At 40.4% G+C, this 18923-nt stretch overlaps 1 protein-coding gene across 1 annotated transcript; it reads right to left on the reverse strand.

Annotated features, from left to right (window-relative positions):
• Positions 1-325: 325 nt before the first annotated feature.
• Positions 326-15785, reverse strand: LOC147361147 (uncharacterized). Its single transcript, XM_086334770.1, has 6 exons — positions 12457-15785; positions 9771-9885; positions 9438-9611; positions 4324-4429; positions 2706-2843; positions 326-743 (listed from the first exon to the last, which is right to left on the reverse strand). The coding sequence occupies exons 1-4, from the start codon at positions 12462-12464 to the stop codon at positions 4328-4330; spliced, it is 399 nt and encodes a 132-aa protein (XP_086190896.1). The 5' UTR covers positions 12465-15785; the 3' UTR covers positions 326-743; positions 2706-2843; positions 4324-4327.
• Positions 15786-18923: the final 3138 nt, after the last annotated feature.

The raw sequence follows: 18923 nt of genomic DNA on the forward strand, positions 1-18923 counted from the left end.
AAGAAAGCCACAAACACTCTAAACAGAAAGCCATAAGCAAACATGTTCACAATAGAGGCAGAGAGAGATGGACTGAAAGGACAGACCCTGAAGAAATGTGTTCTGCAAGGAAAAATTAGGTTAACAGTAAATATTAAAAAAAAAATTTTTTTAAAGTAGAGGAGGAAGAAGAAAGGAAAAAGTGAGACATTCCTAGTCAAGAACAAACTTTACAGAAAAAAAAATAAGTATAATAAGGTATGTGGAGAAACACATATATTTAGAATTTATATACAATAGATCAGTAATATATCAGTATTCTTAAGGATATACTATGAGCAAAGCCTCTGTTTCATATAATTTTATTCATATATTTTCATGCATCTACACTGTTTTTCAAATTTTATGAAAATATCAACATCAGTTCAGTTCAGTTGCTCAGTTGTGTGTGACTCTTTGCGATCCCATGGTCTGAAGTATGCCAGGCTTTTGTTTCCATCACCAACTCCTGAAGGTTTTACAAATGCATGTAATGTAAAAAATGTTTTTACAAATGCATCACCATTGAGTTGGTGATGCCATTCAACCATCTCATCCTCTGTTGTCCCCGTCTCCTCCCGCCTTCAAACTTTCCCAGAATCGGTATTTGCCAATGAGTCGGTTCTTCACATAAGATGGCCAAAGTATTGGAGCTTCAGCTTCCACATCAGTCCTTGCAAGAATATTCAGGACTGATTTCCTTTAGGATGGACTGGTTGGATCTCCTTGCAGAAAGAAAGAAAAGGAAGATGAAGTAGTCTTGAGCTCAGGGCAGTACAGCTCCAATAACTAACTAGATTCAGCTTGGCATATGAAAACTCTCTCGAGCTTGCAAATCCTAGCTCTATAACCAACTGCACTTTGTTCCCGCAGGATTTGCTTCTCTTCAGTTCGCAGTCTTCCTCTACACAACTGGGATCTTACTGCCTGATTTCACAAGAGGATTAAGAGGATTTAATGAGATAATATACCCAGCAAATGCTTGCCGAGACAGTCAAAGAATGAAATAATTTGTTCTTGAACTTTATTGCTGGAACTACTTTCCAAGTAAAACCCGATGTGCGCTTTTTCATACGTTTAACATTCAGGTGTTGCATGAAACTGTTATTAATTCTGGTGATCAGCTGTTCTCTGTGGTTTGTAATATAGAGAATCTCAGCTCTTAAATAATGTGTACCTAAATTTATTTATAACATATGCATTCACTACATTAGAGAACACAATGATCCCCCATCATTGCAGCTAATCACACGAAAGCTAATCACAATCAAGACCTGGCCTGGACCACTACTCTTCCTTCTCTACCTGCTCAGACTCTGAACCAGCAGATCTTTCTGACAATGATGCTTAATCTCCATGTCCCTCTCCAGTTCACTTGAAGACACATCCCTACTCTTACAGTGGACACTGGCAAGCTCTAGACAGGGCTTACCTCTCTCAATTCCAACTATCTTACTTGAGATTTAGGGATTTCTGCTGAAATGGGTTCCTTATGGGGCAGATTCTGAAAACATTTAAGGGAGAGGCGGATAGGAATCCATTGGAAGATTTTCATTATTACAGGAAACAGATCCCATGAGGGTCCAAGCATAATTAGGGAATCTCAGGCAAGCTGGCACCCACTACTCTGGGAAGGATGACAGGGAACCTGTGACCTAAGAAAAGGTGCCCCCACAGAACAGAAAGCCACCTTGAGGTTCAAGTCTAGATACAAAGGAGAAAGGGAAGTCTGCTCAATCCCTGCAGGAGCACTTGACCCTCTCTGACAGCCTAAAATGGTCCCCCCCCCGACATCTGCTAGCAGAAAAGATAAATAAGAGCCTCAAGGGCACCTCATCGTGAAGATCTAGGCCTACACATGGGCTCCACATAAGGTCTCTGACTGAGGGGGCAAGCTAGGCAGCCCAGCTGCCCGAACTGGGTGCTGGTGCTTTGCAACAGTGACTGAGCGACAAGCGTATGTATGACCACAAAGGAGCTCTCACTCTGAAGTCTACGTGTGCATCACCTTAAAGTTCCGGAGCAAAGGTCAATCATGAGCCCACTGCAGGATGAGTTTTTTTTTTCCTTTTAAAATGATTTTATTAAAGGTCTTTATAGAGCCACATCCAGATTCCAGATCCAGCTGCCAAGCAGACCCTGTCAAGACCAGCTGTAGCAGCAGTGCTGCGGCAGTAGAATCAATGCAAGCAACAGAATGGTGAGAAGGAAGTGTTTTTTCCCCTCCAAATGACGTGTGGAAGAGGACTGTCTCATTGATCTTAGGGAATCCGCCGGGTTCTTGGAAAATTCAAGCGGAAGTGTATAGAGAGGCAAGTCCTCAAGGGAAAACACAGGATTTGCTGCTGAACTAAATATTTCAAAACCCAAGGAACTAGTTAGAAATATCACAAGTGTGACAGTGTTCATACCCCATACTGAGAGGTCACACTTGGAATGAAATGGCTAATGTCAACCTTTCTAAGGATCAAGGTCTACATGTCCTGAGACAAAGCACCCCAAGCCCACAGCCAAGAATCACTAATTGGCCTTTGCTTGCTTTCAGCTCTTGAGGGGGAACATCTCACCACCTTTCTCCAAACTGCCTGCACCAAACTGGAACTCTCACTGGTCACGTAGCAAGTAACAGTTAAAATTATTTTTGGCTGCAGTTTAGTGAGAACTGGCATTTTAATGTGAACACTTACATATCAAAACCACTAATAACAGCATATTCTTCCGCAGTCCATCCAAAAACATCTTGAGAAAAGATGTCAACACCTTGCTGCAGAAGAAGTCTGACAACATTTGCTGATTCATACTTGACAGCAAGCATGAGGGCTGTTCTAAAACAACAGAGAGATGACTTCAGCCTTAGGAAGTTGAGTTAACTTACTTAAACAGTTAATTTGATATGCTTTACCAAGTGAACGCCTTGCCCTTTCATGAAGGACTGACCATTTACAGGCTCAAGTGTTCATCTTTGTAAATTACCTCCAAGGCTAAAATGAAGGGACAGAAAAGAAGCCTCCTGTCCCACTGGGATGCCAGGCAGCAGCACTTCCTATTTCATAAGTCCCTGATGGGGACTTCCCTGGTGGGCCAGGGGGTAAGACTCCAGGCTCCCAATGCAGAGGGCCCAGGTTCCATCCCTGGTCATGGAAATGGATCCCATAGGCTGCAACTAAGAGTTCCCACAACTAGGACCCCATGCAGCCAAATAAATACATGTTTTTTAAAAATAATAATAAAGTCCTCGATGGACAAGAAACCATGCTGAGGTCACTTATCTGAGGCAGGTGACTATTTAAGAGATGAATTCCCCATTTCCTCCTTAGTCTGATATATTCAGCTTCAAAGTCAGCTAGAGGTTGACTAGGAAAGGCTACTTGCAGGATTAATTCAAAAATATTGATAATAATGGGAATATAAATAATCATGGTGGCAGTTAATGATGTGGACAAGCATGTGCTAGGCACTGAAAATGAAATACTATATATAAAATCTTTTTTACACACAGGCACCTTTGAAAGATGCATTACTATTTGCCTTTCATATTAGGAAACTTATTTGCTAATGATAAATAACCCTAATTGGTAGGAAACCTAGGAATTGAACCTAGTTTGAATCTAAAGCCCATCATTTTCATCTGTATTGTCCACCTCTGACTTGTCTTTGTTAAAGCCTTTATCCAATCAAAGCTATCTTTCTTCCTTCTACCTGCATTAAAAATGAAAATATCAAAATGTACTAAAATGAGAAAGGATAAATCCTGATGAGTCCACAGGATCTGGTGACTGTGAGTCATAATCACCTTTTTGTGGCTGTTGTTATTTAGTCGCTATATCTGACTCTTTTGAAACCTAATAACATCAGCATTCTTTAAACAAAGTAATTTAAAGCCAAGAGTTATCCAAAAGACAAAATCAAGTCTTTTAGGTTTACTATGCATCTTGTAAAAATACATACATATAAAGTAGAGGTTAAAGAATTCTTTTAAAAGAATTAAGAAACTCGATACTGTCATGAGGTAAACTAAAAAGCAGAATCCATATTTCATAAAACCAATAAAACTAATTTCAACTCCCTCAGCTATTACAAGATCAACCAAACAGGTTGCATATGACATCAGTCAATATTATAAAGGAATATGAATCCTGCTATACATTCCTGCTATATATTGTTCCTGATTCCCAGTCAGAATAATTGACTTTCTACCTAAGTGATGATGTGTTGATCACAAATGAATCCTCTTATTCATTTAATCTTGATATTACGATCCTAGAACAGCACTAAAGGTTTTTAAAAGAAAAAGAACAACGGTACCTTTTCATCTTATCAACCGATGTATATTTGCTTCTTTCTTCACTAAAACCTCCACCATTTGCCCTCTTCTTTCACGTAGAGCAAGTAACAGTGGTGTCAGGTCATCCTGTAAAACAGGGAAAACCATTTCTAATGTACACAGTTAACCTATTTCTAAACTGAAATTAAAATCATGTAATAGATTCTCCGAACTTAAAAATAAAAACCAGAAAGTAAATGAAAGAGAGGCCCCTTCCTCCTCATCACCCTGTGCACCTTCTTTCTCTTTAATCTGCTCCTCCTCTGGGCCTTCCCTGGTGGTCCAGTGGCTAAGTGTTAAGCTCCCAATGCAGGGGGTGTGGGTATCATTTACCTACTGTATCAATTGCATATTTTAGGGACAATGCTGAGGCAGAAATATATAATACTATCTGTAGCATGCATAACCTATCCAAGGATGACCATGAGTAAACTCAAAAGGTTTACAGACATTCCAGTGGGAATATTATTCTCTACATGAACATGCAAAGAAAGAAACATTTTCTTTTTTTCAAAAAATCAACTGTGGGAACCCTGTTTTACTGCTTTCTCAGAAAAGTCTCCTGGAATTTAATCTTACTCATTCTCTCTTCCTTGCTTGCTCTTTCCACTGCCCTTCCTTAAGTTAGACGTTAGGGCTGAGAGGTCAGCATTAGCTAGATGCTAACTGCATGCAGAATAAGCGCCCTCCCCACCTTATCTTCAAAGACCGTTCTTGATGACTCTCATGTGATTACCTCCAGACCACCAGGAAGAAGCTTCCAAAATCCCAGGGTTCTGGTGTCTGCTTGCTTTACTGCTCTTAGTTAAAGACTGCAACATAAAATTACCAATAAATACATGCTCAACATTTTCTCGGGGAGTTGCTCTTCCACCACATCTCCCTGAGCTGTCTCTTATAATCTTGTGTGTTTGTGAGAGTTACTCAGTGCAAAACCTCCACAATCAACTTAAAAATTCTAATTTAAAAACTCAATCCCATTCTTAAGATATTTTTTTAAAACATGAAATCAACAATAGATTAGATTGTCTTAAAAGCTTCAAATATTTATCAAAATAAACTACCAATCAAAAATTGGAAATTCAAATGCTTATGGATGGAAAGCTGATGACCTGATTAAGTGATAAAGTCAGATGAGACCGGTTATCCCAAAAACACATGTCCCACACAGAAGGGGTGGCCTCTGCATGCAGACCAAACAGTAGGATGGGCTCAAGGGCGTCCAGATTTGGTCCTTGGAGAAGCCTGAACTTCTGCATGAGCCTCCTAAATTTGAAATGTTGACTCAATGTGTGGAGGTAACTAAACATATCCAAGGGCCATGTTTGGTTTATGGCCTTCTTTTGGTTTTATGTTTGCTGTTTCCAAACAGGTGGGTATAAAGCAAATATTTGTATGTGAAACCTTTCCTTTCTTTAGTATCATATGTTTCACAAAAAAAGTGGGTCCCAATATGTAATAAATATGGCTATTAAGACTCATAATTCAAGTAAACATAAATTCTTTTAAAAAGACTCATAATTCACAGTCAAGAGTGTTTCCACTGCCTGTTGAAACTACAATCTATCTCTAGAATTCTTCTAGATTGTTAATCAAATGGATAATGAGTTTCCAAGCCTGCTGGAAATAAATGCTTAAAACAATTCCCCTCTGTACTATTACTAACTTCACAGGTTTTAAAGCTCTCATCTGCTTATGCCAGGGATCAGCAATTCTAACAGACACACTGCAAGAGTCTGTCCTGCAGCTGACACCAAAAAAGGCTCAGGAGTTACTATTACTGCAGTCAGGAAAACCCTGTTAGTAACAAACATCTATTGACCTAATGACCTGGATGGTAAGAGAAGGTGTAAAATCCTTAAAGGGTCAGACTCTACAAAGTGACTTCGCCATGAGGAAATCACTAAAGACTCTCAGAGTGTCACTGAATGAAGAGTGGTTGGAAGGAAAAGGAAAGCCCATAGATATTGCCAAAGATACTCCTTTTAATATCTCAAACACAGGGGCAGAGAAAAAGTCTGGCTAATGTTGTTGGAAAGGAGGGAGCTGATGGAAGTAGCTAGCATTGATCAAACTCCAACACTTCAGGAGACTACTTTCTTTTATGAAGGGTGTCATTTAGAAATTACATGTGTTCACTCCATAGTTATTCATAAAGGATTGGATAAGAATCTCAAGGGAATAGTTCTAAACGCACACGTCCAAGCGTTCCTCGATTTACTCAGTCAAAATCTTCAGGGAACAGCCTAGGCTTGTAAATTTTTTTAATAGTTAGTAGTACTAGTTTAGTTGCTAAGTCGTGTCCGACTCTTGAGACCTCATGGACTGCAGCCCGCCAGGCTAAATCCACCAGGCTCCTCTGTCCATGGGATTTTCCAGGCAAGAATACTGGAGTGGATTGCCAATTTTTTTTAATATGTTTTCCCAAATAATTGTGGTTCACTGCTGGGCATACACATCGAGGAAACCAGAATTGAAAGAGACACGTGTACCCCGATGTTCATCGCAGCACTGTTTATAACAGCCAGAACATGGAAGCAACCTAAACGTCCGTCTACAGATGAACAGATAAGAAAGCCGTGGTACATATACACAATGGAATATTACTCAGCCATTAAAAAGAATACATTCGAATCAGTTCTAATTGGGTGGGTGAAACTGGAGCCTAGTATACACAGTGAGGTAAGCCAGAAAGAAAAACACCAATACAGTATACTAATGCATATATATGGAATTTAGAAAGATGGTAATGATAACCCTGTATGCGAGACAGCAAAAGAGACACAGATGTATAGAACAGTCTTTTGGACTTTGTGGGAGAGGGAGAGGGTGGGATGATTTGGGAGAATGGCATTGAAACATGTATAATATCATATATGAAACAAATCACCAGTCCAGGTTCGATGCATAATACAGGATGCTTGGGGCTGGTGCACTGGGATGACCCAGAGGGATGGCACAGGGAGGGAGGTGGGAGGGGGGTTCAGGATGGGGAACATGTGTACACCTGTGGCAGATTCATGTTGATGTATGGCAAAACCAATACAATATTGTAAAGTAATTAGCCTCCAATTAAAATAAATATATGTTTTTAAAAAAAGAATCTCAAGGGAATAGTTCTAAACACACACGTCCAAGCATTCCTCGATTCACTCAGTCAAAATCTTCAGGGAACAGCCTAGGCTTGTAAATTTTTTCAATACGTTTTCCCAAATAATTGTGGTTCACCAGCAGAATATAGCTGGGACTTAATGCAGTAACCACTCCAGTCTCATCTCTTACTCACACGGCCAATTCCTTCTCTTATGTGAAGGTTTGAATAAAAAAGAAAAGTGTAAGAGGCAAGAGTCATCAAAACTGCAATTTTTAAAAATTTCCTGGGTAAACTGGAAACAGAACAGGGACTAGTAAACCCAAAAGGCAACCTGATCTCATTATTTATAAACCCCTTACTTCCTTCCCATCAAGACATTCTAGATGGGAGAGCAGAGTCTAGACTCTTATCTAAGTGGATGGTTCTGCCAGAATAGGATAATGTATCAGTTAATTATTTGTTCTTCTCTCTTAATTCCCATTTAATCGCCACCTGTTCACTGCCAGTCTGTTCTGCTCAGAGTCTTCTTAAAACTGGCACCTAGGCAAGTTTACAATTCACTCACACTCTTTTTCAAAATAACAACTATTATTCCTGAAAACTGAAAAGCGCCTCACAGAAATATATACACTGAAGGGAATGAAAAGCACAAAGCAAAATCTTGGGACTTCCGTGGTGGTCCCGGGGCTGGGTCTCAGTGCTCCCAGTAAAGAGGGCCTGGGTTTGACCCCTGGTCAGGAAACTAGATCCTACATGCTGAAACTAAGCCCAGCACAGCCAAATAAATAAATGTTAAAATAAATAAATCCTCTTCTTGGCATTTCCCAACTGCCAAAATTCCAGCTCGATTTGCACTTTTCACCTGCCTGCTCCATTTCTTTCCTTTTACCCTCTTAAGACTTGGGCAGTGAGAGAGAAACCGTGTTTATAGAAACCATTTTTAATAAAATGGGAATTTGTCAACAGCAGCAAGATTTCTATTATGTTGTAAAATGCTTTCGTTAAGTTTGAATTTTAAGACAAAGTCTACTGAGGCAAATTGTGCTTTACTGTGTTATTTTAGAGTGATTACAAAAAAAAAAAAAAAAAAACTTAAGTTGGGGAAATTATTTGGAAAATGTTTTACCTTTAACAAGTGCAGTGTTATCACAAATACCGGCCATAAACACATAAAGGAATGCTTTACTCTCTAATGCTTGAGAAATATCAGGATTTAAAGTGAAATCGTAGACAATTTGGTTTCTTCAAAATACTTTCACTCAGGGAAGGCTGGAGCTTCCAAACACGGAAAACTGAGCCCACCTATGAGAGTGGAGGGAGTTCCTGGCGGGGCTGCAGAGGCTGGACTTCACATGCTTCCTGAACAAAGAGCAGGAGGGGCAGCTCCCCATGCACAGCTGCCACCCCGCAGAGCAGCTCCCCAGGGCTGAGCGTGGAAGACCCCGAGGGGTACCTGGTGAACCAAGTGGTCACAAGCACAAGAGAATGCCCTTGCTGGGTGTCAAACATGACCTGACCCACCTGGCTGGATCTCAGAACCCGGGGTCCTGGAGGGCTCAGGGCTCCAGGCCTGCCTCCTAGGCCCACTTGCACTCACCCAGGCCTCCCTGCTGGGCACTGGGTCTCCTTCCTCCTCTGCCCACCCCTAGGGGCTCACATTCCCTGAGCCCCTGTAAACAGCCAGTGCCCATATCACTTCACTCCCCTCAGGCCTTCATTTCCTGTGGGCTCAGAGCCTACCACCCACTCCCACGCACCTTCTAATGGGAAAGCCTTCCTTCTAGGGTAGAAGGGTGGCTGGCAGACAGAGCTCTGCCTTTTCTGGGGGCGCCGACTTTTTTCATCCCCGCCCCTTGACTCGGGTTTGGAACTGTTTCCATGATAACAGGGCCTCATGGACACTATTCAGTTTACCTATTTACATACTGTTGTAAATAAAACACATGTATATTAAAAAAATGATTCACAAATATTTGGTAAATAACGTTAGGTGACCGATACCTTGTGCCTGGCTTCTATATAGGCGTCATAGGAAAGCAGCTTTGCTGCGAGTGATACATTCTGGCAAAAGACAGCGTAGCGGAGAGCGGTCTTGCCACAGACATCCATGACATTTGGGTCAGCACCATGCTCCAGCAGAAGAGTCGCACACTCCTCCTCTTGGCATTCTATGGCCTGTTAGTGTTGTGGCAAGAAACAAGAGTGTGAATTCTAGGAATTCAAAGTAAACAGTCCACAAGCTTCACCAGTTTGCTATATTTCAATGAGATAAATTCACTTTTAGTCTCAGGAAATCACACCCATCTCATGTGGACACAGTTCGCTGCCCCATACCTTCATCAGCGCTGTCCTCTTTTCATTGTCACAGAGGCTAAGCAGGCATTTTCTCTCTAGGAGGAGAGTTACCACCGCTGAACGGCCATTGGCACAGGCCACGTGGAGCTCAGTCCTACAAAAGCAAGAGCAGTTTTTAGGAAACTCTAGTGTTACTGTTTCAAAGCAAACAATCGTTCCTGTGATTGAAAACATTCAATAGCATGCTATTCCTATCACTTTAAAACAAATATTTCGTTTTCTTCTGGAGTAAGAACAGTCTATATTTGCTTTAGCTCTTCTTACCACAGTAATGAAAGAACCATCTACTTGAATAGAACGAGCATGACCTTGAGATTCAGCTCAACTTGGGTTTGTATTTGACTTTCACTCTGTCCCTCATTAGCCGTTGCTCAGCCTCTCTGTGCTTCAATTTCCTCATCAACAGAATGGAGAGGGAGTAGTAGTTATTTCACAGGACAGCACTGTGATGCTTACATGAGGGCCATGCAAAGGGTGCAGAACCGTTCCTGGCACAGACAACAGCTCAGTAACTGTTAGGTCATATTATCATATTTATTACTAGTACTACTAGTTTACAAGGACAACATCTCAATGAAGTCAAAGGATATGACACCTCCTTTGCAGATATATTTTGAGGATTACAGACAGCATTGTACTTCGATGATTCTAATATCCTCATTTTCTCACATTTTAACACCTCTGACATTGGAATGAAATTTATAATTCATAATGTCTGTACAACTATAATTAGTAGCATTTTTGTTTGTTCCTTGCTTATTTTTCCTGTTGGTCTAATTATCATAAGGTCTTTTTGCTTAAGGTTGCTGTTTTGAAAGCACTGATGATGCATATTATATATTATTATATATTACAGGTACACAACATAGTGATTCTCAATTGTTATAGATTATACTCTATTTAAAGTTATTATAAAATGTTGCCTATATTCCTTATGGTGTACATATATCCTGGTAGCTTGCAGGATTTTAGTTACCCCACCAAGAATCGAACCCTGGGCCCACAACAGTGAGTCTTAACCACTGGACTGCCAAGCAACTCCCAAGATTCCCTTGACTTATGAAAGGGCTGAAAGTTGTCAGAAGATATCAATCCTCAAAAAAAATTCTAAAAAAAAATGAAAGTGACAAATTATTTTTAATCTCTGCTACATCCCTATTAGTGTCAAAAATACCAGCCCTGTCTGCTAATCTGACTTGTCTATAGGCAGCTTGATCGACAGAGTTTTAATTTTTTGTGTGTTGTTAAAATGTTAATTCAACCTCCAGATTTCCTTCTTCTGTTTTTTGGGTTTTTTTTGTGTGTGTGCTGAAATCCAGGAAACTCCATTATTTCAAAAAAAGAATTTTGAAATAATTCTTAGCGAGGTCTTTGGGGTGGGAGGGAGGCTCACCAGGAAGGGGATATATGTATACTTAGAACTGATTTATGATTGTATACAGCAGAAAACAACACAACATTGTAAAGCAATTATTCTCCAATTAAAAAAAATTAAGATTAAGAAACAATAGAAATAGAAAAAAAAGGTCTCTGTCAGCAGAAAAAAAATGTGTAAATAGGAATTTGAGTTTTCTTCTGGTACTTTTCTCACTGTGCATATTTAAAATGTTTGACCCACACTCCATCTGAAACTTTTTGGTGAGATAAAAATCTAGTTACTTTTCTCTTTTATCAGGTTATTTCTCCATCATCTACACACAATTTATCTTTTCTAACAGAAAATGTCACCAGTATCAAGTTCTAAAGCTTTACATACATTTGGGTGTTTGGGCATTTTCTATTCTGTTCCATTCATTTATCTATCCCCCTTTCAGTTGTTAGTAAATGAATACATTGTGGGCACTTACAGCATATTTTGATATCAAGAAGGGCAAGTCTTAGTCTACCATGTAAAATTTTAATTTCATCACAATTAAAGGCAGCATAGATAACCCAAAATTTAAAATCACAATACATTGATTTGGTTTAAGTATAGAAAGACCATACATCCTAAGAAAATGTCTTCCTATTCAAGGACACAGCCAGCTTCCTACTTCAAAGCTGTCTTCTAAGGTCCTTCAGAAAGAACACATATACCTAAGTGTACACTGATATAAAACGGATATTGAATTGGATCTGAAGAATTTTTAATCCAGAAGTTGACCTGTCATGGGAATTATTTTGCTCACTAGGCAGTTTTCTGTAATATATAACCTTACAGTATAAAAATGTATACATGAAAAATAAGACGCTGACAACATCAGAAATCTGTCCACTGCCATGATCCACAATAGGCGATCCATGAAGAAGTGTTTTCATAAATCACATGAGAAAAAACGTGAGAGCCAGGAGGTTCCAGAAGATTTCTTGAAGGCTACAGAACTTGAGAGCTCTTACTCATGAGTACATCATGCTAACCCATGCAAAGAAAAAGGAGGAGGAAGACAGAAAAAACAGATGCTATTCATATTTCATTTCATTTCTGTGACTACTGACATTCAGTTAAATGACTCCAAAATGATCAGCAAAGTGCCCTATGAGGGGAATTACAAATGAGTCTGAAACCAGCTAAGGCTTTTTGCTGCCTATAAAGTCTTTGGGGTGCTGGATCCCAGGAAGGCGTCCAAGAGCCTTGGAGGGGAAACTCACAGGAGGGACCCCTACCAGGCCCTTCCACCCCGCTTACCTGTTCATCTTGTCCCTGTCGTTCAGGCCACTCTTTCCGAGCAACAGAACCTGCAGCACTTTGGCTACGTTGCCTATACTGGCAGCTTTGTGGATCTTTCCAAGGTCCTCGTTTCGGATGCAGTTCCCGGGCTGGAAGTTGATTCTATGACTGCTCTCTCTCACCAGGTTGATGGAGGAGCCAAAGGGCGAAATGCCCTTCTTACTCCTGAAGCCAAAAATCTTCTTCGTCACAGAGCCTACAAGCTCCAACCACACCTCACCTCCCCCTCAGCTCTTCAGAGTCTCCTAAACCCAACACAAGCACTACAGGTAAACCAGAGCAGTTTACAGCTCTGCTGTTTACAGCAGTTTATAGTTTACAGCAGTTTACAGTTTACAGCAGTTTACAGCAGCTGCCACCACCTCCCAGCTGGGAAGCTCAACGGTTTAGAATCTTTCATCCCAGAATGATCGTTGCTAAGCAACACCTCAAAACACACTGCCCATGCGCACAGGGGCTTGGTGGGCCAGCCTGACAAGTGTGCATGTGCAAGAACTGTAAGTTCATTTTCTGAAAGAAACAAACAATATCAATAAACCCTTACCTAAACTAAGAAGGAAAAACAGGAAACTGAAATAAACACAGAAGTCAAAGCAGCATTAAAACTATATAACTGTCAAAATAACTATACTACCCAAAGCAATCTACAGATTCAATGCTGCTGCTGCTGCTAAGTCACTTCAGTCATGTCTGACTCTGTGCGACCCCATAGATGGCAGCCCACCAGGCTCTCCCTTCCCTGGGATTCTCCAGGCAAGAACACTGGAGTGGGTAGCCATTTCCTTCTCCAATGCATGAAAGTGAAAAGTGAAACTGAAGTCGCTCAGTCATGTCCAACCCTCAGCGACCCCATGGACTGCAGCCTTCCAGGCTTCTCTGTCCATGGGATTTTCCAGGCAAGAGTACCTCAGTAGGGTGCCACTGCCTTCTCCACAGATTCAGTGCATTTTCTATCAAATTGCCAATGGCATTTTTCACAGAACTAGAACAAAACTTTTACAGTGTGTATGGAAACAGAAGACCCCAAATAGCCAAAGCAATCTTGAGAAAGAAAAGCAAGAGCTGACAGAATCAGGTACCCCAACCTCAGCCTACTCTGCAAGTTTCAGTAATCAAAACACTGGACCTAGCACAAAAACAGAAATATACTGAATGATTAATGGAACAAGAGAGAAAGTTCAGAGAGAAACCTACGCACCTATGGTCAATTAATCTAGGATAAAGGAGGCAAGACTGTACAAAGGAGCAAAGCACCCTCTTCAATAAGTGGTGCTGAGAAAACTCAACAGCTACAGGTATAAGAAGGAAATTAGAACACTCCCTAACATACACAAAAATAAACTCGAAATGGACTAAAGACCTAAATATAAGGACAGGCCCTATAAAACTCTTAGAGGAGAATATAGGCACAACACTCTGACGTAAATTAAGGCAGTATCTTTTTTCATCCACCTCTTAGAATAATGACTATTAAAAACGGAAATAAGCAAATGGGATCTAATTAAACTCAAAAGCTTTGGCACAGCGCAGGAAATCATAAACAAGACAGACAACAGCCCACATAATGGGCAACACTATTTGCAAATGATTCAACTGACAAGGGAGTAATCTCCAACATACTCAAACAGCTCAAAGAGCTCAATATCAAAAAACAAACAACCTGATCACAAAATGCGTGTAGGCTCTAAATATACATTTCTGTAAGGAACACCCACAGACAACCAAAACGCACATGAAAGGATGCTCAAGAAGGATGCTCTGCATCACTAATTATTAGAGAAATGCAGAAATACTACAATGAGGTATCGTTTCACACCAATCAGAATAGCCACCATCAAAAAATCGACAAACAATAAATGCTGGAGAGAGTGTGGAGAAAAGGGAACTCTCCTACACTGCGTATGGAATGCAACTAGGTGCACCCACTGTGGAGAGCTCTGTGAGGTTTCTTTAAAACTAACTATAAACTTGCCATATGATTCAGCAATCCCAGTCCTGGGCATGTATCTGGGGAAAACCATAATTCAAATAGGTACATGCACCCCAATGTTCACTGCAGAACTACTGACAGTAGCCAGGACATGGAAGCAACCTAAGTGTCCATCACCAGAAGAATGGATAAAGAAGATGCAGTGTACACACACACACACACACACACACACACACACTCCCCACACACAAGAATGAAATAATGCCATTTGCAGCAACACAGAAGGATCTCAAAATTACAATACTAAGTGAAGTCACTCAGAGAGGAACAAATATCACATCACTTACATGTGGAATCTAATCAAAATAAGCTTATTTACAAAACAGAAACCAACTCACAGATCTCAAAATCAAATTAAGGTTATGAAAGGGGAAACATAAAGGGAGGGATAAATTAGGAGATTGGGGTTAAAACATAGACACTATTTTCCTGTAGTGATGTACAGATATGAGAGTTGGACCGTAAAGAAGGCTGATGGCCAAAGAATTGACGCTTTTAAACCGTGGTGTTGGAGGAGACTGGCGAGAGTCCTTGGACTGCAAAGAGATTAAACCAGTCAATCCTAAAGGAAATCAATCCTGAATATTCATTGGAAGGACTGATGCTGAGTGTGAAGCTCCAATACTTCGGCCACCTGATGTGAAGAGCCGATTCATCAGAGGAGAGCCTGATGCTGGGAAAGATTGAAGGCAGGACGACAAAGGGGACAACAGAGGACGAGATGGTTGGAGAGCATCACTGACTCAATGGACATGAATTTGAGCTAACTCCACAAGACAGTGGAGGACAGAGGAGTCTGGTGGGCTGCAGTCCATTGGTCGCAGAGTCGGACGTGACTGAGTGACTAATGCTTTCACTTTGAATATGGAAAACGTAATAGTGCTGGGTTTTAAATGTGCCTTAAAGTAAGTTAGGTGCAGACAAAACACTTAGGATCAAAAGTACTACTGCTTAAAAGTAGTATAAATATACGTAAAATTAGTATTTTTAAAATACCATATCCATTTTCATCATACACACAAAAAGATTTCCCCTTAATAAAGACTTTCTCATCATGTTTAATGGGAAACAACTAAACAGTCCAGAAACAGTCCAGAAGGAAAATTTGTACTATTTATCTTTCAGATCATATATTTTTTTCTTCAAAACCTGTACAGATTCAACCCATCTGTAGATCCTAGAGGAGACACCTCATAGGACTCAGATTCAAATTCAGCAGCTGGAAAGAAAAAGGATTACATTCTTTATCTCAAATACTTGAGTTCAGTATTAGTTAAAAATAAAAAAAGAAACAAAACAAACTTGAGCTATTTCTAAATGTTCCGAAAAATGAAACATATCTATAGATGACAGGAAACAAAATACAAGATTACAATTACATACTCTGCCCTTGGTCCCACATGTGGCTGAGTATCAGAGCTTCTGGTTTTCTCATTCTTCATTCATTTCTCAATAACTATGTGCAAAGGTGCTGTGACAAACACTGGAATTACAAGATGAAGGTGACCCAGTCCACCCTAAAAAATGATATCCCATAAACTGGAACAACAGACAAACAGGCAATTTCCATACAGAGTCATAAATACTAAGATACAAAAGATGGCACAAGGAACACTCAGAAGGGACAGCCAGCTTTGTGTCAATCTTGTCAGCTTTTTGGTGGAGGTGCTGTGGAAGCAGATACCTGAAGGACAGGAAAAAGACAGGAGAGGGAGGGGAAAGCACGTACAAAGACCGGAGGTGGGAACCCCACCTGTGGGATCCTACAGTCTGTCTGGTTAGATGCAGAGCTGAGGGGCAGAGGAGGGTGGTAGAGAAAGAAGGCCGACTACGTTGGCAGGACCCATACTGAGGTGGGTGGCTGGAATTCTTCCTGAGGGCAAAAGATAAACCAGTGACAAAATCAATGACTGAGAAATTTTAAGGTCACCCACCAAGTGACAGTGACACAGAGGTAACTGCTTGAGTCTGGGTTTCCTAGCCTAACGACTACCAGACACTTGACAAGTTGATAAACTCCATGTTTTCTGAGAATAGTGTCAGGGTGCAAGTGCATAGTTCTACAGGGATGGCAGAAGCAGAGGCAGGATATAGCCAGGAACAAAAAGAAATACATACTGTTGTGATGACTGTAGCTCTGTAGCATAGTCTGAAGTCAGGCAGGATGATTCCTCCAGTTCCATTCTTCTTTCTCAAGATTGCTTTGGCTGCACTCAGCTTTCTTTCTGGTCCAACTCTCACATCCATACATGACTACTGGAAAAATCATAGCCTTGACTAGACGGACCTTTGTTGACAAAGTAATTTCTCCGCTTTTTAACCTGCTGTCTAGGTTGGTCATAACTTTCCTCCAAGGAGTAAGCGTCTTTTCATTTCATCGCTGCAATCACCATCTGCAGTGATTTTGGAGCCCGAAAAAAATAGTGTCTATCCACTGCTTCCCCATCTATTTGCCATGAAGTGATGGGACTGGATGCCATGATCTTAGTTTTCTGAATGTTGAGTTTTGAGCCAACTTTTTCACTCTCCTCTTTCAATTTCATCAAGAGGCTATTTAGTTCTTCTTCACTTTCTGCCATAAGGCTGGTGTCATCTGCATACCTTAGGTTATTGATATTTCTCCTGGCAATCTTGATTCCAGCTTGTGCTTCTTCCAGGCCAGTGCTTCTCGTGATGTACTCTGCATATAAGTTAAATAATCATGGTGACAATATACAGCCGTGACATACTCCTTTTCCTATTTGGAACCAGTCTGTTCCATGTCCAGTTCTAACTGTTCCTTCCTGTCCTGCATACAGGTTTCTCAAGAGGCAGGTCAGGTGATCTGCTATTCCCATCTCTTTCAGAATTTTCCACAATTTATTGTGATCCATACAAAGGCTTTGTCATACTCAATAAAGCAGAAATAGATGTTTTTCTGGAACTCTCTTGCTTTTTCCATGATCCAGCGGATGTTGGCAACTTGATCTCTGGTTCCTCTGCCTTTTCTAAAACCAGCTTGAACATCTGGAAGTTCACAGTTCATGTATTGCTGAAGCTTGGCTTGGAGAATATTGAGCATTACTTTACTAGTGTGTGCTGCTGCTGCTGCTGCTGCTGCTGCGTCGCTTCAGTCGTGTCTGACTCTGTGCGACCCCACAGATGGTAGCCCACCAGGCTGCTCTGTCCCTGGGATTCTCCAGGCAAGAATATTGGAGTGGGTTGCCATTTCCTTCTCCCTTACTAGCATGTGAGATGAGTGCAATTGTGTGGTAGTTTGAGCATTCTTTGGCATTGCCTCTCTTTGGGATTGGAATGAAAACTGACCCTTTCCAGTCCTGTGGCCACTGCTGAGTCTTCCAAATTAGCTGACATACTGAGTGCAGCACTTTCACAGAATCATCTTTTAGGATTTGAAAGAGCTCAACTGGAATTCCATCATCTCCAAGCTTTGTATAACTGCTCAGCAAGATATATTTTAGAAATTTAAATTAAAAGGTTATAAGTAAAATAGTAATTAAAGATCTACTCTTGTATAAGAAAATAACAAAAAAATCTTAACCTAGAGCAGAAATTAATCTTCTGACTTAGGATCACAAGTTGGTTTAATTCATTAAAAGGGTTTCTCTTATGATTCCTTCAAATGAAAAAAAACCCCGTATGTCGTTAGTGTTTAGGTGCCAGTCGTTCACTTATGCTTAGGGGTAGAAAAACTGCAGTGGGTGCAGTAGAGCTTGGAAATGATAATGAAGCACAGCGAAATCAATTAGAAAGTAAGCCAGACATCTGAATGTATACTTTCAGTTACTAGGCAATAAGATTCTATTTCTAAATGAGCTTAAATGCAGCTTTTCAAGAAAATTTAACAGTTTAATCAATATCTCTTAAAAATGAGAAATCTAGGACCAAAAAAGATCACAACATTTCTGTGTCCTTGATTACCACAGTCACTGATGGCTTTTACTTAGTATGCCTAAGTCAAATAAACAGCTCAGAAGTTCACCAAATTAAAAACAAGAATCACTTATCAGAAATCTGAAACTCAAAGCAACAAGATAATAGAACTTCCCTTAGTCAAATAAGTCTCAAAGCTGTTATGTAAAGGGCATGGAATTGAGGTAGAAACCACTACACTTGCTCTTGGAGTAAGATTTCATTTGAGCACTAAAGTATTATAGAAATTTCTAACACAAGGGGACTCCAGGACTGGCCTCCTGCTAAGAGTGCTGAGTAAAGATCTGTTCTGCTGTTTCTCCACCTCAAGTTTGATGCTCATCTGCCAGCCTCTCATTAGTCCTGGGGAAGATGGAAAACACCAATTTCATTCATGTTTCCCCAAATGATTGGAATTTTTTAAGTTGCCATATAGTAAATGGAATTCCCATTAAACTGTTTGAACACTGAAAACACAGAGCAGCAGACCTACTGTAATCAATGATAGTTGTAACTTTGTTCG

Source organism: Bos grunniens, chromosome 13 (genome assembly GCF_055505025.1).
Source record: "Bos grunniens cultivar Pamir isolate PY7600 chromosome 13, Bosgru_T2T1.0, whole genome shotgun sequence".
Classification (NCBI taxonomy): Eukaryota; Metazoa; Chordata; class Mammalia; order Artiodactyla; family Bovidae; genus Bos; species Bos grunniens.